Below are 26,355 nucleotides of genomic sequence, written 5' to 3' on the forward strand. Positions count from 1 at the left end.
AATACCTAACCTTACTACATAAACTATGCTCTGATATTTTCTATCCTGGTTAAATCCAGTCTAGTGCTTCTCCAACTTTAATGTGCATTCAAACCACTTGGGGGTCATGCTAAAATGTGGATTAAATTCAGTAGGACTTGGCAGGATCAGAGATTCTGTGTTTCTATCATGCTCCCATGATGACACTGTATAGTCCCTAGACCGTACTTTGTGTAGTAGTCAAGCTGGGAATGGCTTTCTAAATTGATTTCACAGCCCACTAAAGGGTTGCAACCTGCGGCCGTAAAACACTGCTCCAAATAATTTGCAAAGTGTCTTTCATCTCTATAATTCCATTATTATCTTCCTAACCTTGGAAGAGAAATTCGGCCTGTGTGGAAGTAGGGGTAGGGGAGTTCACAGCAAGAATGACTCAAGTATTACCCTTCCTATTGACTTTTAGGCTGATATGCTTCCCTGGTTCCCAGCCCTGTCCTCACTGTTCAGAGTCTGCACCTTGCAGCTCTGTTAATAAATTGATTGAGCACTTATTAAGATCAGGGCATTGAACTGAATGCTTTGTATCTCCCACATTTACTCCTACAACCACCTGTGTAGATATTCCCATTTGATAGATGAGAGAAGGCAAGTAGCTATATAACTGGTGGAGTTGGGATTCCAGAGCCTATGTTCTTACGACAGCCAGCCTATGGGGTGGCTCCAGTGATCCTTGCCTCCTGGTATTCACACCCTCGTATAGTCCTCTTTCACACCGAACAGGGCTGAGCTGGGCACCTGTAGAGTATTGAGGAAATGGCAGTGTGGGATTTTCAGGACTCGCTTAGAAGATATTGTGGTTTCTGTCTTGCATTCTCTTAGATTCTCCCTCCGCAAGAAGCCAGGCTGTCATGTCATAAGAACTCTCAAGCAGCCCTATGAAGAAGTCCAGACAGCAATGGACGGAAGCTTTCAGCCAACATCCAGCACCAACTTGCTAGGTATACACGCGAGCCACTGTGAGGCCAATCCTATAGCTTGTCAGACCTTCAGACCACGGTAGTCCTCCACCGACATCTTGACTGCAATCTCACAAGAGACCCCACCCCAGAACCACCCAGCTAAGCCTCTCCCAACTTTCTGACCCACAGAAACTGTGTGAGGTAATTAACATTTATTATTGTTTTACGCCTTTAAGGTCTGGGGTAATTTCTGATGCAGCAATAGATAACGACTATGTTCTTAACCAATAGGTTATGCCATCACGATTGTAAGTCAGCCCTAAAAGGAGAGTCAGACTGAGCTCTTCAGTGTGGCAGCTTGCACCAAGCTTCAGCAAATGTTCGTCCTCCACTTACAACCAACTTTGTGAGAAGCATCTGCTTCCCATCTGGACTGGACCAGGTGACTTGTTGTAGCCAATTGGATACAGGTGTTAAGGATGTTAAATCACATCTGAACAGAAGTTTCTGGAGACACTATAAGGATCCGCCTGCCCTCATTAGCTTCTTTTTTTTTTTTTAAAGATGTTATTTATTTATTTGAGAGAGAGAGAGAGGCAGAGGGAGAAGCAGATTCCCTGCTGAGCAGGGAGCCTGATGTGGGACTTGATCCCAGGACCCTGGGATCATGACCCGAGCCAAAGCCAGACGCTTAACCGACTGAGCCACCCAGGTGCCCCTGCCCTCATTAGCTTCTGCCCCCATCTATAAAAACAATATATCCCAGAGAGTAGATGTTCCTTTAGCCAAGCCTGAGTACAGTCTGGAGATAGGCCAAGCTGAGCCCAAGCCCATGCAGAGGCACGAGTGACCTCCAGGCTCATTCATGAGTGAGAAAGAAATGCTTGTTGTCATACGCCACAAGATTTTGGGGCTGTTTGTTACCTCGGCAGAGGTGGACCACACACTCACCGTGCTGTATGATGCCATGCTCCATCAGCCGGTGGCAAAGCTGCTCTGCCTCTTTCCGCGAGGTGGCCTCGCCTTCCTGGACCAGCCAGTCCAGGAACTCAGACGCCATGAAGGTGCGCTCATACTTGACCCCTTCCTCTTCCCTGGGTTGCAGCAGTGTGTTTTCAGGGCTCATCAGCCTGGGAGGAAGGAAGGGAAGAAAAATAAACCTACACAGAGGGAAAATAGCTCCTTTGAAATCCTACATCCTTGGTTTCTGCAAAGTATCACAGCAAAGTTGTTAGACAGATGTGGCTGTCATGTGCTGTTACAAATGTAATTTCTAACAGAAGGACCTGCTTCAGGAGTGAACAAGATGCATTTTCTCCTGGTAATTAAGGAAGAAAAAAAAAAAAAACGGGTGGGGTGCCTGGCTGGCTCAGTCGATAGAGCATGTAACTCTCGATCTCGGGGCTGTAAATTCAAGCCCCACGCTGGTGTACAGATTACTTAAAAAAAGAAAAAAAGAGAGAGAGAGAAGAGGAGAAAAGAAAAAAACCAAAAAAAACCACACAAAAAACCCAAACCCTGGAAATGTAATCCAAAACCCACCTTAGCAGACTGCATTCAGTTTAGCCACCTTGAAAAGAGCAATTTATCGACCAAGCCCCACGCCACCTATCTAAAAAGGTCAGTGTTTCTTTCCTAAAGGAGTTACTCAGTTTCCCAAACCACTGGGCTAACAAGAGGACTGCTATGGATTGAACGCATGTGTCCCTGCAAAATCGGTATATTGAAATGCTAATGCCCGCTGGGATGGTATTGGGAGCTGAGACCTTTGGGAGGTGATTATTTCATGAGGGTGGAGCGCCTATGATGGGATTACTGCCCTTGCAAGAAGAGACAGGGATCTTGCCTCCCCCTTCTTTCTTGATGAGGATATAAGGAGAAGAGTGCAAACCAAGGCGAGGGCTCTCACTAGATACCCGATCTGTGTGGCACCTTGATCTTGGACTTTCCTGTCTCCCAGCTGTGAGAAATGAGAGTTTGTTGTTGAAGCCACCCAGCCTGTGGCATTTGTAACAGCAGCCTGGACTGACATAAGCCACTCCTTCACAACACCCTGTCCCACAGAGCTTGTTTCTCACACCTCCTTCTCCAGCGTTCTCCAACTGCCCTCGCTTCTGTCTTCACATCTCCAAAGAAACTCCCACTGGGGCTGCAGTAGTCTCTTTGAATCCATATATGATGGGCATTTGTAGATCCCCATTCTGGTGGATGTTAATAGCACTAGAGGCTACTGACCATTTCCCTCATCCAGAGGGGCACTACCCTGTCCTGGGCACCCTCCTGTCCCTCTGTTTCTACCTCTTTCTCAGTTACCTTTGTGTTGGCTCCTCCTCATCTCCCTGGACCTTAAAGGCTGGAATCTCTTGAGATTCGGTTTCCCAGATACCTCTTTTCTCATTGCTTAGTCTCTCAGGGAAGTTCTCTCACCTCCCTGGCTTCAACTGCCATCCATGCCCCCAAAAGCCCCAAATTTATGTCCCTGGGTCAGACTCATATTCCCAACTCTGGACCTTTGTATCCATACAGACATCTCAGAGACACCTCGAAATCAACAAACCCAGAACTGAACTCAGGTTGTTCCCCCAAATCTGGACCTGTGCCAGTGAGTGCTCCCATCATCCCGCCAGAAAACAAGGCAGCATTCTCTATGCCTCCATGTTCCTCATCCCCCCAACCAGGCAGTCATACGAATTGTGAATTTGATGTCCCAATCATACTCATATATGACATACTCATGTATGTCTAGGCCTTCCCATCTCCAATGCTGCCACTATCTTAGTCCACAGTACCAACACCTTTAACCCACTTACAACTGTTCCTTCATTAGACTTTACGATGTACCCACTCTCATTCTCAACCCAACCTCAAGCATCGAAGTCCAGACACAGCAATTAAATTCATCTTTTTGAAACTCAAACCTGATAATGTCCTACTCCTGTTGAAAATACACTTCAGGAATTTCTGATTGCTTTTAGGCTAAGGATCGAAATCCTTTATATGGCCTCTAATGCATGCATGATCTTTCCCTTTACCCCTTTAGGACCTTTTTCACCTCTGACCTCTTTGTGCATCAGAGATGGTCTTCTTACAGCTCTTTAAGTATATCATACATCATCTGCCACATCTGCCTCTGAATAGGTCATTCCTGCATCTGAATGGTCTCCCCCACCTTTCTACTCTTCTACTCCTTAAACCTACTTGACTCCTTATCCTTTGTTATCTCAACTATCCTCAGATCTCCATTAGGCCATCTCATTGCTCCCTGTACAGTCTACAATTATCAGATTAAAGACTACCTCCTCTACTCAATCATAAGCTCCAATAGGGTAGGGCCCATGTTTGCCCACAAAACTTTGTTCAGTGGAAAATGGAACTCCATAAAATGCCAAAATCATTGTGTCATCTTCCTCTTTTAAAACGATTCCTGAAAAGTTCCTGTCTTCTTCATGAAAGTTTCTTTCCTTTAAAAACCCTCATTTCTTTTTCAAACTAACAATAATATGCACCCCAAGTTGTACCATTTCATTCTAGAGCAGGAAAAAACCTTAGAGATCACTGTAATCCAAGCCCCTCTTCATCCACATGAGAAAAATGTCACTCTCTACCACAACGTTATATGTCAATATTTATATCTGAATTTCCAAAATGTAATTCTCATCCATATGAGAAAAAATTGAATGGTAGCATTCAATGTTGCAGATAGGAAACTTGCTCAAGGTTATACAAAGAAGCACATTATACTTATTTGTAAATCATTTCATTTGGAGTAATTGAGCCTCCATACCTGAATGTCCATTCACAGGATGTGCATTTTCAGTGCTTCCAGACTGAGAGCCCAGTTCTGCTGTGGAAAGGACACTGGGCTAGGAATTTGAAGACTTAAGTTTATTTGGAATAGATCACTTCGCTGTAAGATATAAAACAAGCCACTTTTCTTTGTTTCAGCCTCCTTTTTCTCAAGAGTATAATGCTATTTTCACCCATGATTGCGAAAATCACATATGAGTGTGAATGAAACAGCTTCACAGTACAAAAGACGAGGAATATACAAAGTGTTACACTACTGAATAAATCATGGCGTCTATCCCAGGGCAGGATGGATTTGTGCCCAACAGCTATGAAACGACAAGGGAAACTCTTCTGCACTCCCTCCAGTCTTCCCAGCAGAGTCTTCAGAGTCCTATTATAAGAAAGTCATGGCTGGGCACAGGATTGGGAATCTAGAATTCCTGTCCTATTGATACTCTCCTTTTAAGACACAGATGGACCCACCTGGCTTTCGGCTCTCTTTAGAACACTCTGTCCCTTCTAGCTCAGCGATTTTCCTTTTGGGTGTAGGGAGGACAAGTGGATAGGGTTTACTTGTGTCACTTCTTGTAACCAGAAACATGACCTGCCAGACCTCTAGAGCTCCTGCTAAGTCGCTGGTGGCCTCTGGACGAGTGGCTGGTTAGCCGCTCTCGCCAATGTGAGCGTTAGGAAAGAGACCAGTTGGCAGGCCTGCCTGCACTGATTCAACTGGCCATTTAAAACCTGCCCCTCCAGCCTTAGCTCTTCCTCATTTCATTTCTTCTCAAAATCAAATAATGTCCCTATACAGGTTCTTAAGATAACGACTTCCGCGGGATTTGATTTTGGTCCTAATATGTGGCCATAGTGTTAAGGCAACACTTACTACTTGTTCTAATTATGTTTTGCTGGGTAGCAAGCTATCCTCAAAGTTGGTGGCTTTTAAACAACCATCATTTCATTACATCTAAGTATTCTGTGGGTTGTCTGGGGCTCCACTGGGCAGTTTCTCTATCACTCTTGCTAAGGGGCCCTCATGAATTTGTAGGCAGACGGTGGCTAGGACCAGGTGTCTGATGCTGCCGTGCTCCTGAGTCAACATAGCCTCTCTGCCCAGTGAGGCAGGCTGGATGTTGAGATGCAGGGCTCAAGAGGGAGGAGGCGGATGTTACCAGAACTTGTTTATGGTTTTATTGAAACCTAATCTACTTACCATACAATTAACCCATTAAACATGTATGATTCAACAGTATCTATACACAGAGTGCACAACCATCACTATAATCCATGTTAGAACATTTCCATCACCCCAAAAGGAAACGCCATTACAATCACTCCCCACTGCCCCACTGCCCCATCCCTAGGCAACACAAATCTATGTTCTGCAGCTACAAATTTGCCTGCTCTAGACAGTTCATATAAATAGGATCATATAATATGTGGCCCTTTGTGACTGGTTTCTTTCATTTAGTATACTGTTTTCAGAGTTCATCCATGCTGGAGCATGTGTTAGTATTCTCTTCCTTCCATAGTTAGAATGGCCAAATCATATTCCATTGTATGGATAGACTGCATCTTATCCATTCATCAGCTGATGGATATTTGGGTTGTTTCCATTTTTGGTTATTATGAATAATGCTGCTATGAATATTCATATACAATTTTTGTGTAGACAAATGTTTTCGTATGCTTCTAAGAGTAGAATTGCTAGATCACATGGTAACTCTGTTTAACCTTCTGGGAAAGTGCCGGACTGTTTTCATAGTGGCTGCACCATTTTCGTTCCCACCAGCAGACTGTGAATATTCCAATTTCTCCACGTCTTCGCCAGCAGTCGCTACCATCCATTTGTTTTTCTTAGCACCAGCCTAGCAGTTGTGACGTGGCATCTCACCATGGTTTTGATTTGCATTTCCCTGATGATGAATAATATTAAGCATATTTTTATGTGATTATTGTCCATTTGTATATATTCTTTGGAAGAATGTCTATTCAGGTCCTTTGTTCATTTTTAAAGTTAGGTTACTTGTCTTTTTATTTTTGAATTTTAAATGCCTTTTATGTATGCAGGATGCAAGTCCATTATCAGACATATGATTTACCAATATTTTCTCCCATTCTGTGGGTTGTCATTCATTTTCTTCACGATACTGTTTGTAACCCAAAAGTTTTAAATTTTGAAGTGGTCCAAATTCTCCATTTTCCTCTTTTTGTCCCCTGTGCGTTTGGTGTCAAAGCTAAGAAACCACTGCCTAGCCCCAGCGCAGGAAAATATATTTGCTCCTAAATCTTCTAAGAGTTTTATAGTTTTAGTCCTTACATCTAGTTCCATAATCCATTTTGAGCTAACATTTCTGTAAGGCATGGGGCTGGGGCCCACCTTCATTCTTTTGCACGCGGCTATCCAGTTGTTCCGTCACATTTGCTGAAAGATTATTCAAGCCCCGTTGAATTATCTTAGCACTCATCAAAAACCAATCCACCCAGCCAGGCCTTCTTAATTGCTAGGCTCTGAAGTCACAGAATGTCAATTGCTCTGAATTGTATTTATTAAAGCCATCAGACTCAGGCCAGACTCAATGGGAGGGGATACATGCACCACCTGTTCGTGGAAAGGGCAACATGCATGTGTAGGAAGAGGTGGGAATATTTGGAACCATCTTGGAGAGTAGGTACCATGCTGATTTATTTTATATTAATCAACTGAAAGGCAATTTCCATAGTTATAGCTCATTTACAGTTCTGTGTTTTCCCTTCCACATTTATTTAATATTTTTTACTTTACTTGAAGTATAGGGGTAGTTTCTAAAAGCATGAGATTCAAGACAAAACCAGCTTTAAATCCTAACTCTGCATATGTGTTAACTGCATGACCCTGCTTCCCTAAATGTACACTGGGGGTTATAAGGGTGACTCTTTGGGGAGCTCTGCAGTGTGAGTGGGATAATGCATGAAAAGCTTCACTCACAGTGCCAGCTGCCCCCAGAAACACTGAATATATTTTAGCCATGATGATGATGACGATGATGACGATGATAAAAGTTTTCTAGAGGGAGCCATTATTTGATCAAATCAAAACCTTTTGTGGCAAAATGAATTAAGATTCTGTGTGTGCTTCTCCAGACAAGAATAACAACTCTATTTTAATTAGTAATCAGAAGTGTATACAATGCTCAGAAACGCTTATATTTTATAGAATGAATTCATTTTTAGTCAAAATTGTCCTGTTCTGGCCTATAATCATGACATAAAGCCACATGCCAAATATGGCGCTGGCATTAACAATCCTTGGCTCCTGCAAGCATGTACGTAACAGATTTTGATTGTGAATGTGAGTTGATTTCAAGCTTTCCTGGATATATATCTGAGTCAGATTTCCCAGACTCACTTTAACCCAGGGGGAAGGCAGCATTACAATAGAAGGAACTGCTACATTTAGGGGCCAGTACAGAAATAGAAATAAGCTGATAGCAATCTCCTTGTGCACTGAAAAAAAAAATTCAAAATAGTTGAGAAGGCCCTATATAACATGAGAACATAGGTAAATGGTACTCAAGGGCACAAGCTGGGGAGAGTCACAATGACCCATCGGCTATGTGGCCCAAAAGGTGCTTCAGGATTTAGAAGGATAGCTTTTTAAAAAGCCCTGTGTTAACATAATGATAAATTATTTTGAAAGGCAAAATACGTGATTTTATATACACGATGACCATTAAAAATTAAGAATTCATTCACCCAAATATAAGAAGAGTTTCTTACTCCTGGGGGTAGTTTGTGAATGATTTTTCTTTTCTTCTTAATGGAATACTCTATTACTCAAATTATTCCCCAGAGAGAATGTACTGTTTTTGTAACTGGGGGAAAATGTTATCAATAAAGAAGTTATATTAAGGTTAAGTTTTGTTTTCTTGCTTTTTTCTTGTTGTTTTAGAGAGAGAGAGAGAGCATGCATGCACACATGCACAGGGGAAGGGGGTGGGGGGAGGGACAGAGGGAGAGGGAGAGAATCTTAAGCAGGCTCAAGCTCAGTGGAGAGCCCCATGCGGGGCTCGATCTCACAACCCTGAGATCATGACCTGAGCCGAGATCAAGAGTCGGATGCTCAACCAACTGAGCCACCCAGATGCCCCAAGGTTAAGTTCATATTTAACTGGATGACTTGTTCCTGACAAAAAAGTACCTCCCAATGCATAAATTATATATTTACATGTATGCTCCCAAAATACAGTTTGAATGTATAACATTGACTTCTGTGATTAGAAAGAAGGTATTAATTAGGTAGAAATGCTTACATGAGCATTGGTATTTTTAAGTACTATGCTATTATCTATAGAACAGATATTATACAGATAAACTGACATAATTTTCATAATTAGACTTGGAACTAGTAAGCAGAAAACTATTCCGTTAATATTTATGAGTAAAAATAATACATACTGGAAAGGTTGAAGGAAAGAAAGGAAAAACAGCATTTTACATTCTTTGCCAACAAATATCTTTTACCTGCTTTCACTCCTGTTTTTGTCTTCATACTATACACTGAATTGAACATCCTCATTTTCATCTTCATTCCTTACTCATGCTGTTCCCTCACATCTCCTCTCCTTTCTTTCTTGAAGAAATCCAAACTATTCTTCAAAAGGGGGTGGGGGGCTCACTGTACAGTGATTCAGGTTGTTCACTGTACAAGGAAACCTGGCTTCAGGTAAAAAAGAGGGCTAAAGTCTAGCCCTAATTCCTCATGAGCAGTCCTGTGTGGAAATGACTGTACTAGCTGACGGGAAGGGCAAAAAGTTACCTGGTTCTCATTTGCACTAGGTGCGAAATGACGCAGTGGGCCTCTACTTTAAAGGGCTGGATTAAGTACTAACTCCTCCTTGAAACTATCCCTCTGTTTCTATTTTTTGAAACAGCTTCAGGAGAATAGGTATTATTTCTTCTTTGAATGTTTGGTAGAATTCCCCGGGGAATCCGTCAGGCCCTGGACTCTTGTTTTTGGGGAGGTTTTTGATCACTGCTTCAATCTCTTCATAATCGGTCTGTTTAAATAATCACTTTCTTCCTGTTTCAGTCTTGGTAGTTTATAGGTTTCCAGGAAGGCATCCATTTCTTCCAGGTTGTTTAATTTATTGGCATAAAGCTGTTGATAAAAGTTGCTAATGATCCTTCCTATTTCATTGGTGTTGGTTGTGACCTCTCCCCTTTCATTCATAATTTTATTAATTTGGGTCCTTTCTCTATTTTTTTGAATAAGTCTGGCCAGTGGCTTATCGATCTTATTTATTTTTTCAAAGAATCAGCTTCTAGTTCTGTTGATCTGCTCTACTGTGCTCCTGGTTTCTAATTCATTGATCTCTGCTCTAATCTTGATCACCTGCCTTCTCGTGCGTGGGTGAGGCCTGTTCTTCTGTTCCAGCTCCAGCTTCTTGAGGTGAGAATATAAAAACTGCATTTTAGATTTTTCTGTTCTTTTGAGTGAGGCTTTGATGGCTATGTATTTTCCACTTAGGACCACCTTTGCAGTGTCCCATAGGTTTTGGACCGTTGTGCTTTCATTCTCGTTGGTCTCCATAAATTGTTTAAATTGATTTTTGATTTCCTGGTTTATCCAATCATTCTTGAGCAGGATGGTTCTTAGTCTCCAAGTGTTTGAGTTTCTTCCGAATTTTTCCTTGTGACTGAGTTCCAATTTCAAAGCGTTGTGGTCTGAGAATATGCAGGGAATAATTTCAGTCTTTTGGTATCAGTTGAGACTGTTTTGTGACCCAGTATATGGTCTATTCTGGAGAACGTTCCACGTGCATTCGAAAAGAATGATTATTCTGTATCCCAACTAAAGTGCAGTCCAGACAGCTCTCTTTCTGTTTTTAACTTAAAATCAGTGCCATGACTTATCTATCCTTTCAATTTTTAATGAACTCCAACTAAGCTAGAAGCTTCTGAAAGATAGAACACCATGCCTTAAATGTATTTATTTCTTAAAAAAAAAAACAACAAAAACTGAGCCTAGGGAAGGCGTATACATTAAACTCAACAAATACTTGTTAATCAACCAAGGAAAAACTAAAATTATCACAAGCAACAGTAATAGGGTGATTTGTCTTTGAAGGGTGAGATCCCTTCCTCCGTGCTTGTTATTTTAAATCTGCTAGAAGAAGAACTGAAGTTTTTAGTGCTGGTTTTATGCTCTGAAGAGACTGATATTTTGGAACCTAAGCTGTAATTTTCACATTGCCCGTGGTTTTTAGTGTTGTTGTAGTAAACATTTTCAGAACTTGAATCAGCTTTAGACAGAAGCCGAGGGCAACGGCAAGGCCACAGCTGCCCTAAAAGGCCACATTCGGCTATTAGTTTCATAACTGTAAAATTACACAAGAAGAGGACAAGCGGAGCATTTTTACAATGTCTTCAAAACAAGTCCAACCTTTTGTAACCTTTTCCAACAGCTGTCCAGGGAAGCTGGGTTCTAAAATATATTATAAAGTCTCCTCTTAAAGGAATGGTTATTATTTATGTTGAATGTTTCCATAATTATCAGAAAATAGAAGCATTTGAGACCAAAAACAAAGAAAGAAAAGGGGTAAAGAAAGAAGCTTAGGAGAGGTAAGATGAAACCATGAAGACAAATTGAGGACAATACCAACTAGGGAAAATAAATATACTCTAAAAAGGTAAGAAAGTGATTAAAAAAACTGAACACAATGACATGTAGGTACTACTTTTGTGCAGGCTCGTGGGATAGGTGGCAGGAGGACCACTTTGTACTGCCCTTTTGTGGAAGTGGTGTGAAAGAGGAAGGGAAACAGAATTGTTTTTTACATCAAATTGTGCGGAGATGGGGGCGCCTGGGTGGCACAGCAGTTAAGCGTCTGCCTTCGGCTCAGGGCGTGATCCCGGCGTTATGGGATCAAGCCCCACATCAGGCTCTTCTGCTATGAGCCTGCTTCTTCCTCTCCCACTCCCCCTGCTTGTGTTCCCTCTCTTGCTGGCTGTCTCTATCTCTGCCAAATAAATAAAATCTTAAAAAAAAAAATTGTGCGGAGATGATTAGAGAGCCACATGCAAAAAAAAAAAAAAAAAAATTTGAAGTTGGACCCTTACCTCACACCCTATACAAAGAAATTACTCAAAATATATTAAAGACCTAAGCGTAAGAGCTAAAACCAAAGAATTTTTACAAGAAAACATAAGGGTAAATTTTCAAGACTTTGGACTGGGCAAAGGATTCTTAGATAGGACACCAAAAGCACCAGTAACAAAAGACAAAAATAAATAAATTGGACTGCATCAACATTTACAACTCTTACACTTCAAAGACACCAGTTAGAATGTGAAAAGACAACTCACAGAATGGGAGAAAATATTTGCAAAACATATATCTGACAATGCATTTGCATCCAGAATACATAAAGAACACTGAAAGCTCAATAATAAAAAGACAAATAACCCAATTTCAAAGTGGACTAATGATCTCAATAGGCCAAGAAGATTACAAATGGTCAATAAGCACATAGAAAGATGGTAGGCATCATTGGTCATCAGGAACTGCAAATCAAAACCACAAAGAGCTATTACTTTACATCCCCTAGTTGGCTAGAATCAAAAAATCAGATAATAACAAGTTGTTTGCAAGGATGTGGGGAAACTGGATGCCTCATATGCTGTTGGTGGGAATGTAAAATGGTGCAACCACTTCAGAAAATAATCTCTCAGTTCCTCAAACCACTACACAATCCAGCCATTCTACTCCTCGCTATATGTCCAGGAGAAATGAAAACGTATGTCCACAGAAAAACTTGCACAACTGTTCATAGCAGCACGATTCGTTATTGACAAAAAGTATAACAACCCAAATACCCACCCACTGATGAAACTGAAAATGTTATCTATCCATACAATGGAATAGTATTTGGCTGTAAAAAGGAATGAAGTACTGATATAAGCTACAAATGGATGAAAATTGAATACATAATAAATGAAAGAAGCCAGTCACAAAGACTATGTATTGTATCATTCCATTCATATGAGATGTTCAAAATAGAAAAAGCTATATGGACAGAAAGTAAATTAGTGGTTGCTTAGGGATAGATGAAAGGATGGGGAAGTGACAGATAAGAGTTAAAGGAGTTTCTTTTTGAGGTGATAAAAATGTTCTACAATTGTAGTAATGATTGCACATATCTGTGAATATACTAAAAACCATTAAATTGTATACTTTAATGGGTCAATTAGATAGCATGTGAATTACATCTCAATAAAGCTGTTAAAAATCTTAGTCATTAATTCAATAAATATTTATTGAGCATCTTCTATGTCCCAGGAGATGCAGAAATGAAAAGACATGGCCCTTGACCTTAAACAGCTTACAATCCAGTGGGAAAGCAAACATTAAAAATCTATGAGCAAGACAGATAAATGCGTAACAGATTCAGAAGTATCCAGATAATGAAAGGGAAGCAAGGAATCTAGGAATGATCTGGTTGATTACCTTCTCTGCTCTTGCCTATTAGCACAAACAGTTCCAGAGAGAGGGGCAATGAGAAGCAGACCTGGGTTTGAATCTCTGTATTGTGATTTCCGAGATCTGATTGGGCTCTATGATCCCGAATTTCTTCTTGTAGGTGATAAAAATAATAATGCTTACCTCGATGGGGTTGTAAAAATTATAGCTAATCTAGAAAAGCGTCTAGAATATCACCTGGCACAAAGTAGCAGCGAACAAATGATACACACAGGTACACGCACCCCTGAGAGTAGACCCTTGTCAGCACTTGTCAATCCTCCTCAGGCTGTACAACAGTTCAAACTAACCAGAAGAACCAATTCCAGGCATCCGGGGAGAGGGGGTGGCGTTCAGGTGACAGATGAAACACGTAAAAGCTGAAGAAGTTTAATTACTTTAAAAGATATTTTACATTCTAATGAATGCTAACACTGACGCTAAAGTCAATTTTGTTTAGAATATTAAATTATGGCCGACTACAGAGGACAATTTAAAAAAAAATACTATTTGGGTGATGGTGGTTTCATAAGGGTATAAAGTTTGTGAAAATGTATTGAGCTGTGCACTTAGGATATGTGTACTTTATGTATATAATAGTTCAATAAATTGAAATTTGTAGTTAAACTTTAAATACAAATTTAAATTTGATAAAGTTAAAAATCTGGATTGCCTTTCATTCTGGTCTGAAAGACTCTTTTGCTAGAGGCTTTGAAATTAATAAGTGCTTTCAGTCAATTTGGTGCTTTTTTTTCATTTGGTGGAACAGTGTCTTTGCTTATACTCCCCAGCTCTGTGTGAAGAGACTGTCATTAAGTAGGGATGTTTTCATTTAGCAAATAAGGCAAGATAAACAACATAGCAACTATACCTCTTGGATTCATCTTGACATTGAAAGACAAAGCCACCTCCTCCCACCCCCCCAGCTTCCATACAAAGCCTCTAATGTAAGAATACTCTCCTTCCTTAAAAACTCCCAGCCACGCCTTCCCCTGGTATCACTCCTAAAACATCCACTTCTACTTTGCTCCAAAATGTGCCTCTGCTCTCAGAAGGTCCAGCCCCCTCTTCTACTCTGTGTGTGTTCTTTTTCCCCTTTGCAGCAGACCCTCTGGCACAGCCTCATCATGCCCATCCCCCTTGATCCATTCACTCTAGAACTTCGGCATTTAAAAACAAATAATCTATTTCCTCTAAAAGGGACTCTGAGTTCTTGATCTCTTCCAGATGTAAGCGAGGGTCATTGCATTCAAACCATTTTAGAGGTGATATTTAATTTCTACAGGCTCACTCAAATTTAAATTTTTAATTTTTAATGCCAGTTGCAGGAAAGTGAAGAGCGCTATGAGCAACTTTTGCAGGATCACTCTTTAGGAACTGGAGATTTATTTTATTTTTTTAAAAGATTTTATTTATTTATTTGACAGAGAGAGACAGCCAGCGAAAGAGGGAACACAAGCAGGGGGAGTGGGAGAGGAAGAAGCAGGCTCCCAGCGGAGGAGCCTGATGTGGGGCTCAATCCCAGAGCACCAGGATCACACCCTGAGCCACAGGCAGACGCTTAATAACTGCACCACCCAGGCGCCCCTTAGGAACTCAAGGTTTAAAGCATGTTCCTTGGTCCATCTCAAATTCACTTGCCCATGGGGCGCCTGGGTGGCACAGCGGTTAAGCGTCTGCCTTCAGCTCAGGGCGTGATCCCGGCGTTATGGGATCGAGCCCCACATCAGGCTCCTCTGCTATGAGCCTGCTTCTTCCTCTCCCACTCTCCCTGCTTGTGTTCCCCCTCTCGCTGGCTGTCTCTATCTCTGTCGAATAAATAAATAAAATCTTTAAAAAAAAAAAAAAAAAAATTCACTTGCCCGACCTGTAAATTAATGGTGAAAATCTCTCCCTTTTAGAGGTGTAGGAAGAATTATGTGAAATAATGTGTGAAAAATACTTGGGGGGCGGTTGCCTAGAGCAGGAAGTGCTCAGTAAATGATGGCTATGTTTACTATCCTTTTTCTTTGAATGTCTACACTAAGACCCTACAATGAGTAAATCCAAATAGAGTGATCTTAGATGATCAAATATGTACTACTGGTTTTACTCACATTTGAACATGCCACAGGGTTAGGAAAAAGAGAAAGGGGCCGACCATTCACTTCTTCCCTAAATAAGAATGACCAAGGTCCATGACCTCAAAGGGCTTCTGGTCCAGCTAGAGAGAATGAGACCCAGTCACACTGGAGAGATGGCTCCTGTAGATGTTGGGCTAGAACCCAGGGTGAAACAGGAGCAGAAAGGAAGGCAAAATAATCCACTTCAACCCATCCACACTCCATACTTGCACAACGGTGGTGACTGAGAGAACCCTGAGCCAATTCCAACCATCACATAACGCACGGGCACATGCTCAGAGCCAAGAGAAAGAACAAGTGAATTTTCTACAGACGGAGTGTGGGCAATTCTGCTTGCCTGTCCACTCAAGGGGCTACATGATAACGCATTTCAGTGCCCGGGTGGGTCTCACTGGCTTTATCAATCGGGGTCCCCGCAGGAAACTACGTGGATGTGCAAATGAGCTACTAAAAGGTAGTTCATAATAAAGAACTCTACGAGCAGGGTTAAAGGCAAAGACAAAGTAAAACTCCCAGACTAGCAGAATACAGTGATCTTTAACAGCTCTAGGCCTGAGGATTCTGGAGGGGAGGGAAGTTTCCAAAGCCTAAAAGAGATGCGGGGAAGGAGAGGGCTGCCTGACAGGAGCTGAGGCCTTCAATAGCAGGGAGGCAACAGAGAAATAATATCCTGACCTCACTGTCCTCCCTCCCACTCACTTCCTTCTTATGCCTCCCAGGGACCAAGGCAATGGCCATGGAGCCTGGTGATGACCTCAGTCCATGTAGGTCAGCCTCCTGGGGCACACAGAGGGCTGGGAACAGAGAATGGATCTGGAGAACAGAAATGTCCCGCGTCCAGGCTGGAAGTCTCACTAGGATGAATATATAAATCTAGTGTAGAAAGGCACATGGTTTTTTATGCAATCTGGGTAACACAAGGATACTTTTGCCTATATGCATTTTTCCTTACGTGTTAGAAATATAACACATTCTGCATTCGGTGAGGCTCTGCTGAGCTTTACCTCAGTCCTCAAAACAAATCTGTGAAATATACATATTCTTCCAAATTTATAGACAAAAAAACGGACAGAAGGGTTGAATGTTTCAATAAGAGGCAGACAAAGAACTCTGACACATGCTTCCCCAACTCCAGAAATCTTAAATGGCTTTTTCATTTTACCAAGTTGAAAAGTAGCAACAGAGATTGATTGGCAAAGTGACGGTTACAGAGTCTTGGTCCACAGCCCTGCAATTACATGGGATCAGGGAAACATCACAGAAATAACCAGCTCGGCCAACCTCCACCATCAGTGAATCTAGTGAATTCACCGTTAATGCAGCAATGCGTCCACCTTTAAATTATTTCTAAATAACACCAAGAGCTAGAAATCTGTAGATGATAAGCTAGGGCTGATGGCTTCTCGCAAGCACAGCTGGCCTGCTGCTGTTCTGCACGTTAACAAAGCTTGCCTATTACTGCCATACATTACAGGGGGATGGCATTGCCAAGGAACCAGTAAAGAGAAGACGATTTCCCAAACCAGACCCAAAGACTTTCTTCACATCCATTTAAAAATCTGTTAAGCTGCATATGGTTTACTATCATTTAGTGGTCTTCGTTCCTGCTACCACCTTGGCTCAAAGCTACAGAAACTACAGAACGTGCAAACTAAAAAGCAGTTAAGATCATAGGCTCTGGAGCTGGAAACCAGGGTTGGAAATGGTCCTCATGCTTTCTGGCTGTGAAGCCAAGCAACTTAGTTCACCTCTCTAGCCTGGATCTCCTTATTTGCCAAAGGGAGACTAACAGTATTTATCTCATTAGTTTAGAAGGAGGCTTTAATGAGACAACACATGTGGAGATCTTAGCATACACTAGGCATCAGTAATGCCCTATGTTTGCTGCTTTCATCATTCTCATCAACATCTACAGGCTTACTTCACTGTCTCTTCAATTCCTCTGATCAACACCTGGCCCTAACAGTATGGATATCAGCTTGCTTTGTCTTTCTCATGCTTGCTGGTACTCTAAGATAACCCTGACTGCTTCCTGCCCCCCTCTCACTCGCCTTTTTTATTTCCTAGTGATTTTTAAAATTTTAATTTATTATATCTATTTTTAACTGTGGTCAATAAACATAAATTTTTACCATTTTAGCTAGTCTCTGGCAACCTACTCCTTGTCTTTATGAAGTTGAGTCCTCTAGGGACCTCACATAGGTGGAATCATACATTTGTCCATTTGTGACTGATGATACTTAACTAGCATAATGCTGTCATCCGTGTTATTGCACATGTCAGAATGTTCTTCCTTTTTAAAGCTAAATAATATTCTATTGTATGTAAATACCACATTTTGTTTATCCATTCATCCATCAATGGACATTGCTACTTTGACCTTTTGTTTATTGTAAATAATGCTGCTATGAATATGGGTGTACAAATACCTGTTTAAATCCCTGATTTCAATTCCTTTGGGTACATATCCAGAAGTGGAATCACTGGATCATATGGTAATTATATGTTTATTTTTTTGAGGACCCCCCCCATACCATTTTTCACACTACCTACAGCATTCCCACCAGCAATATACAAGAGTTCCAGTTTCTCCACATCCTCACCAACACTGTGATATATTATTTGTTTGTTCGTTTCTTTGTTTGTTTTGGTGGTCACCACCCTGATGATGTGAAGTGGCTGCACCACCACTTTTTGGGTTTCCAACAGCTCTGGGTTCCCAGATGCATTTTACCACCCCTACCTCCCAGTGTCTGGGCATAACCAAATGTGCACACACTGGCTAGTTCTATTCGCAGAGAACAGGCCTGAGCTCAGCTACCTGGACCAAATGAGCCATGAGGTTGGCTCCTAGTTGGCCCTTCCTTGGTAGGCTGAAGCTGCAGCTCTTAAAAATAAGAAAACCAGGGGCGCCTGGGTGGCTCAGTCGCCTTCGGCTCAGGGAGTGATCCTGGCGTTCTGGGATGGAGCCCCACATCAGGCTCCTCCACTGGGAGCCTACTTCTTCCTCTCCCACTCCCCCTGCTTGTGTTCCCTCTCTCGCTGGCTGTCTCTCTCTGTCAAATAAATAAATAAAATCTTAAAAAAAAAAAAAAAAAAGAAAACCAACAAAATTAGGTGAACCAGGTCTGGTTGATTTCAACGTGCACACACATTCTCTTCCATATTTTAAACTACACTTAGAATGTGTAAGGTGGTGTTTAGATAAAGAAATTATTTGAAAATAACTGCAATATAAAATTTTTGTTGACATTGAAAATGATAAAACAGTGATTTTGCTTTACATGGTCTCTCCCTGACAAATTATTAAACATTTTGATAACCCATCAGGTGAAACACACAATTTTGCCTGACCTGCTAAAAGAAACTCTTTAAAAAGAAAAGAAACAGAGGAGAGACGGTTAGGAGCACCCAACAAGGAAGCCGTTCTAGGGCAGAAGTTTCCCATGACTCTGCATAGAGCTGCACACATAATGAAACCACTTACAGTTTTGTTCTAAAATTGTTGTTAAACACCCTGTGAGAAGAGATGAAGGCCCTTTAAAATAGCACCATTTTAAAACTTTTGAAACAATGAATCTCTTTTTTCAAATAAAATTTCACAGAAAACCCCATTTTTTAAAAATTTCATGCTTATAATACAACATTTACTTATAAAAGTTAAACAGTGAAACCTGTAAGGTAGTTTTGATAAACACACAAAATACAGAAGAGGACCGGTGAGGATATTTGCTGCTCCCTCAATAATCAGCTACAAAATCCAATTAATTTGTGCATTTTGTTTTAGTTGCCAGGAGAGAATTCTCCATGGATCTCGCACATCTCTTAATATTTTGCAAGTAGAAGCACTGACAGCTTATGTTCTAAACTATCTTTTCAAGAATGTTTGTATAGTGAACAGACTTGGAAGGTTACAGTGTCTGCTTCTGAAGCAAAAGGGCAGATTGGCTTACTGTCCCATATAAGAAAGATAATGTCTCGCTCCGTGCTAAAGAGAAGCTTGCTTAATGAATATTACAAAAAACTCAGGTTCCTCAAGCTTGGGATCCTCTTCCGTAACCCAACCCTGGCAGGTGACATCTGGCCTCCATTGTGCTATTCTATGGGAACTAAGGCTTGGGGAACCAGTTCCAGAAAATGATGATACTCTGGTTATTACTATTGCTGAGAGTAACAAACTGTCCTTTGTCTCTGACCCAGGGGTCTCCTGTCTTCTGCCAGCACCCAGGAAACGGGGGCAGGCAAACTTGTCAGCTTGCAAGTAGGGTAAAATCTCAAGATTCTTAACAGTTCTTGACGTCAGTTACACAGCATCGAAATCATCCCTTGCCACTCAGACAAGCCATTGCAAAAAGGAACAACTTTTAACCCACTTACAATGCAATCCTAGGATACTCTTCAAATAAAACAAGAAGAACAGGAAACGTTTATTCCAAGATTCTATGAATCACTGTTAAACTGCGCAGCACAAGTAAACTGTGACAGTTCTGTACCTAGCCTATTAGAAAGCATTTTTATGAAAGTTTGCAAAATAATTAAAACATATTTTGAACACAAAATTTGAATCAGTTCATAGAATTCAGTATGTCAGTTTGAAAAGCACTTCTATCCCAGAAATGGAACAAGATAGAGTTAAAAGCTTGGAGACTTTTTTTTTTTTCTCCAGCTCCATGCTTTAGAGTTGTATCAGTCATTAAACCTCTCTCTAGCTCATGTTCCCCATCTCTACAGTGGGATTGATTGTGCCTACAGGGTTTAACCCCCAGAGTTGTACAGGGGCTCAAACATGTTAACGCATACGATGCTTTGTAAACTCTAAGGAGGCAAGACAAGGTAAATCTCTGGCTACTGTTTGCCATTAAAAGCAAGTTCTCTGTAGCTCTTTCATGGAACAGGCTCAGCAGCTCACAGCAATCACAGCACGCAGAGGCCTTTGTTCATTCAACAAATATTTATTGTGCCAGGCACTGGGAGGGAACAGGAAAAAGATCCCAAGGGCACATGGTAGAGAAACCTCTGATAAGATAAAAACACACAAAAGGGCTTTTCCCCTTTGGATATAGTTTCTCCCTTATATTTCCCTTCAGTGCAATGGAGGAGAGAATATAAAGGAAGCAGTGGGAACGCAAGGGAGAGCTAATGGCATAGAGGCCGTTTAAAGCAATGCTTCAACCAGGCTCACATTCACTGCTAAGCAAACTAAATAGACTATGAGTGGCTGGAGAGAGAAACTCTTGCTGCTGAGAAAACCAAAGGCCCTTTAGGTGAAAAACTAAACCAATGTCTGTATGAACCAGACCTAGAAGAGAGCTACCTCCATGTTAAGACTGAGGTTAAATTAGAACTGAGAAGTCTCCTCCAGGTCTCACGATGAAATCAAGGCTAGTTTAAAATGTGCATTTCAACTATTAGCTTTAGTAAGGAAAGTCCAAATTGTACCTCCAACTCATTTTCTCTTTAAGAGCTACCTCTGTTTATCAGTATATAGAGCACTCGATAATCCTGAGTTCCACTTGGTTTAAAGAGATCTATTTTGCTAACCGCTGAATGAGAATCAAATTTTATAGTTTGGAATATGCACCTGAAATATCTTTGACCACAGGACGGCAGCGAACACAAATTCAACGTTGTTCTTCTAGGTTACGGATATGTATCCTGCTCCCGCAGGTCTCACTTGAAAAGCAAAAATTGTACCGTTTGGGAGAATGTGAGTTATGTTCATGCGCTGTGTGTCTGTGGTTTTTGGATCCAGGCAAAATTAAGTGAGAAATGGTCAGCCCCTCCCAGAGAGATGGCGTGCCTTATTCTAGGCACCTCCAGGCCATCATGAGGGTTTGATGAAAGCTTGTTGATGAAAGTGCATTGTGCCTTGAATGTGCTCAGATGAATGGCTCAAAATGACGAAGTCCGGGCACGGATCCAGGGGCACACACCCTCCTTCTCACGCTCCCCTCCAGGTAGCAGCAGGAGACGAGCAACAGGACCCACTCATGCTCTGAGGTGGGCCCCGTCCCGTGTGCCTTATACATCCTGTTAGCACACTTAAGCCCCACAAGAAGTCTGAAGGGTCAATACCATCAATATGTCCATCTACCAGGAGGGCAACTGCAGGCACAGAGAGGCAAAGCCACTTGCCAGGGAGGCACAGCGCCAGGAGTCAGAGTCAGGCAGCCTGCTCCTGGGCTCTCAGCTTCTGTGCTGGGCTAAATAATAACAGGGATCATTTATTTATATTATGATTTACTACTCTACGAGCAGCAGCTAACATTTCTTGGGTGCTCACTCTGGGCACGTGCTGCGCTTAGCAATGTGCAGACTGTCAAATCCTCCCAACAGCCTTTCCAAGGGAGATCGGCCTTCCCTCCATTTATGACTATAGATCAGTGAGGTTCAGCGGCTGACTCAAGGTCGCGGAGCAAGCCAGTTGGAAGGCTGCGATTGGAGAGCAGGGCTGTGTGACTCTGAAAACCACACCCCTGTCACTCACTGTGCGGAGGACTCCTGTCACCAGCTCTCCCATAACCTTCCTCATGGTGGGACACCCTGAACGGGCCAGGTTTTACCCCTTAACCAGTATTCGTTTCAGTACCTCTGAATTAAATTACCAGGAGCAACGTGGATCCTAAGAGGTGGAAGAGTCACTGAATTTTAGTGTTGAAATACAGCTTTGTCCACAACCTAGCAGACTGAGAAATACCTCTACAGGTTAGAAAGCCAGGTGCCCCCAAATCAGCCTGGTTCAGCAAAACCCCAGACAGAAACCACCTGGTTTCACAAAGTTCTATTAATAACACAGAACAAACAAACAAGAGGAGAGCACAAAGGATATATTGACAATCCAGCCAGCCCCCTCGAGCGGGTGGCGGGGTGTGGGCAGCAGCAGCTTACACACCTGCTACCCTCTCATGCTGTATCGCCATCACACAGAAATGACCTCAGGTCCCAGATGCTCCTTCTGAGAAGCAGGGTGGTAATGTCCTATCCCATCTATTTTATATTGTATTTTATATTGTTATTTACTACACTATTATTTAATTATTTACTAGTCTTAGTCTACTGAGAGAATTCATATAAAATTATCTAGTGGAAGTGCTTTGAGGAGCTTAATTTACAAATAAAAGATACTGTTGTTATCACATTTTACATAATACCATATAGATTTATCTCTCTTTTTTTTTGTTACAATATCATTGATTATGTTCCCTATGTCCTTTAGTCCCTAAATCCATGGGTAGATTCATCTTGAAGAAAAATCACTTTACTCTCCTTCTCCAATGTCTACCTGGAATATTTTCAGTCAATTTTACAGAAAACTCCATACCAGGATATTTACAATCTCCGTGTCACATTTTAAGATACACTACATTTTGAAGAAAACATTGATTTCATTACTGTAATCTATTATATAATATATATAATTGTATATATATATATATATATATATTAAACAATGCTGGTTCAAGTAGGTAAACTGAGCCATCATTCCAAAGGCCCTGAAGTTTGTTCCAAGGATGTTCCAGCAACCAAGTGTAGGGGCCAAGACTGCGATGTGGCAGCTAGTTCATGCAAGGTTAAGTACCGATTAAATTACTTAGTTTACTTAGTTACTTAAATTAATTTCCTAGTACTAATTTCACAAGCAGTTTGGAGAAATAAGTTTACTTGGAAATTGAGATACTGAACACTAATGACTGGAAAGCCAACTGCACTCAGAAAAAAGACAGCAATATCGATCCATGGAAATGACATGCATGTTTTTGACAACATAGAATCTTATTGTTTGAAAGGACTGTCTTGGTGATCTAAATATCTAACACCTGCTAGAATTTTCCAGAAGGAGCTAAGAAAGTAAAAGAAAACAACAGCAACAGTAGACTTTTAATCATAGGAAACAAACTGAGGGTTGCTGGGGGGGAAGGGGGTAAGGGGATGGGGGAACTGGGGGTTGGGCATTAAGGAGGGCACACTGACATCTACTTTTGAAACTTATAAGACATTATATATTAATTAATTGAATTTAAATAAAAATAAATAAATATAAAAAGAAAAAAGAAAGAAAATAGCAACAAAACATACACACACACTCAGATATACAAAAGGAGGTGTTGATGGATCCCCTCCATTCAAATCCATGTGAGTCTGGGAGATGAGGGATTTTCTACACTTCAGTTTAGAAAGTAACAGATGGGAGAAGTAGCACATACGGGGCATTAAGTGGTTGGACAATACCAGCTCCAGGTGGTCATCACTATCAGACTAATACCTGAAATGGCTATCATCTCTGGGGTCTGACAACATACCACAGTCACTAAGCTAAATATTTAAGTACTTGACACCTTTATTCTCTTAATTCCCACAACAGCACTAAACACCTAGGAGGTAGTACCATCACCACTGCTAGGTCATAAAAGAGGACACTGAGGTTGACAGAGGTGAGGTGACAGGGTTAGAATCAAACTTACCCAGCTCTTAACCACCACGTTCCTTAATCTGACCCCCAAGACCCACCTCCCCATGCACCAACCCACTCATCACAGAGTAGGCTCTTTTGTGTGATGAATACCTATTTTCAACTCCCTCGAGCCTTGAAAGGAAGCCAAAGTTAAGGAGAGGGTGTTTGCCCCTGCACTCCTTTCCCTAAGGGCTGCCTTGGAAAAAAAGAACGAGAGAGGTGGGATGGGAAAGAGAGGATAGGAACAGCCGATCAGCTCAGAGACAGACCACTGGGGAGATCTGAGACCCAGCAACAGAATACTCCTGGGCTATGATGCATTTCTCTCTCCAAAGAACGGAGACATTATTCCACTTAGACCCTCCTGCTATCTGAAGTTCTCTCACTACTCATCTCTTGACCCGAACTTGAACTTCCCCTGTACTTGAACTGTCTCTCCGGCCACTCACAAGACTAAACCTCCAATTTATACAATAGTATTCAAAAGAGAAAATAGGCAACTGCCTTACTTGAGGGCAAACATCAAGCTCCAACCTTTTTTGTTTATATTTCTGGAGTTCTGTTAAATCGACTCCAATATAGAAAAAAAATATTGAAATCTTTTCTATTTAAATAAATACTTTATTAAGAATCTTATGAAATCAACTTGATTTCTGGCAAACAGAAAAGCAAATGAGTGATCGAGTTTTCCCCTATTAAAAGGAACACTTATGTAACCATCCCACATGGAAGAGCCGGGCTGAAGTCAGAATGATAAAAGACTGAAATAGCCCTGCTTCTCTCCACAAGTTAAGATCACAGTGGGGAATTTCATGCACGACATACTTCTCATACAGCCTCTGTCCCCTCATGAAGGCCTTCACTTCATTGTCCAGCGGGAAGGTGCCGTCATCTTTTCTAAAGCGATAGAAGAGTTTGACGTCCTTGAACTCCTTATGCTCGTCACACACTGAAACAATATACACAGAGAGGCAAATAAGAAAAAAAAAACAATCTTATTTAATTCCTCAAATGATGTGAGAGGCTAATTAAGACTTGTTTTATTACCTAATTTCTGAAGCACACTATTCTATGCTTTAGTACATGTATTTAGCATAGTACCGGGAATAGAGCAAGTGCTCAGTGATATTAGCTATTATCATCACCATCACCATCATTATCTAGTAAAAGGGTCACCCAATTCAATGCATCATGCATGCCACAAATTCTTCTTGAGCATACTGGGGCAGGCATCAGCCTCAAAGAATGTGACGTCTAGTGAGATAAAGAGAAATGTCAACATGTAATTAACATATGGTACGAGGGGGGCAACGAAAGAGGTGAGGGGATGCCGCAGTGCGAGACCAAAGAAGGAGTAACAAGTAACCCCAGTTAGCTAGCTGCAGGGAACGGACATTTCTCTGAAGAGCTTGCATGTAGGCAGAGACCTGAAGAATGGCTGGAAAATGGGCTAGAGTGAAGAGAAAGGACATTCCAGCCCAAAAGGACAACAGCATGTGGAAGGTCTTGGTCAGGGTGAGAGATTTCAAGGAGATGTGTTCATGGAACCATCGAGAGTAACAGAAAAACTTTGAAACCTCTTAAATGCCCATCAGCAGGAGAATGGGTAAACGTACCACGGCGTAATTTTATGTGGCATGCATAGCAGTGGAAATGAGCAAACAAGAGATACGCCATCAACACGGATGAATCTCACCGTGTGTTGATCAAGTTGTAAAAGAATAAACATGCAGTTTTATAGTGGTGTAAAGCACTGACAGCAATATGATACCTTGCTATGAAATGCCTATATAGAAAGGAGAAAGTATGAAGAAGCAAATGGAAATAAACCCAAATGCCTCTTGGAGGAAGGAGGGGAATATCACTGGGAGAGACGCACAGGAGACCAAGCGTTTTCTTTCTTAAATGGGTGGGTTCACAGCTGGAATAGAAGACATGGTCCTTCGTTTCCTCTCAAGTCCCCTCGACTGCCGGTGGCCGCCTCGCTCACCGTGATGAATGATGCCCCGGTCTGCCAACTTCTGCATCAGTTTGACTGCTGTCTCTCGGTCGGAAGCCTCTTTGTGCTCAATCAGCCAGTCAATCAGCTCTTTTGCGACAAAGCAGTTTGGGTAGGTTTTGAGATGATGTCGCCTATCTTTAATAACCTTTTCTTCATGCAGCCTGAGCCTGGAAAGAAAATTTGGCAATCGCTTTAGGAATTTTAATGACAACACAAATCATCAAGCCAATCCCAGAGCTCAGGACGAAGTGCAGTGCTCTGAATGTATCAGAGTGCCATTCACATGCCTGCAGGTCAGTAGGGGCTTGCCACATGCTCAGAGCCCAGAGGCCCCAGAAAACAATTCTACCCTCAGATCCAACGATGATACATGTCAATGGGAGGGGAAAACAACCCTGGATAAGCTAGAGCCCTCCTGCCACTTGGGAGACTGAGAAAAGCTTTCTCGCCCCTGCTCTGGGGAATGCCTTCACTTGATCCCTCCATCGGTAGGCTTATGGCTTCACCCGAACAACAAGCAAAAACTCTTAAAAACTTGCCGACTCCAGGAA

The 26,355-nt window shown here is 41.7% G+C and overlaps 1 protein-coding gene across 2 annotated transcripts in view; it reads right to left on the reverse strand.

The window, feature by feature from the left end:
• DEPTOR (DEP domain containing MTOR interacting protein) overlaps nucleotides 1–26,355 on the reverse strand; it is a 134,474-nt gene that overhangs the window by 61,647 nt on the left and 46,472 nt on the right. For both annotated transcript variants that reach the window (XM_045805735.2, XM_045805734.2), the window contains exons 2-4: nucleotides 25,793–25,971; nucleotides 24,628–24,751; nucleotides 1,890–2,068 (exon numbers count right to left, since the gene is read on the reverse strand). In XM_045805735.2, coding sequence (XP_045661691.1) covers nucleotides 1,890–2,068; nucleotides 24,628–24,751; nucleotides 25,793–25,971 — 482 coding nt within the window. The remainder of the gene's footprint in view (nucleotides 1–1,889; nucleotides 2,069–24,627; nucleotides 24,752–25,792; nucleotides 25,972–26,355) is intronic.

This window comes from Ursus americanus, chromosome 9 (genome assembly GCF_024610735.1).
Source record: "Ursus americanus isolate L20-20 chromosome 9, mUrsAme1.1.p, whole genome shotgun sequence".
Taxonomy (NCBI): Eukaryota; Metazoa; Chordata; class Mammalia; order Carnivora; family Ursidae; genus Ursus; species Ursus americanus.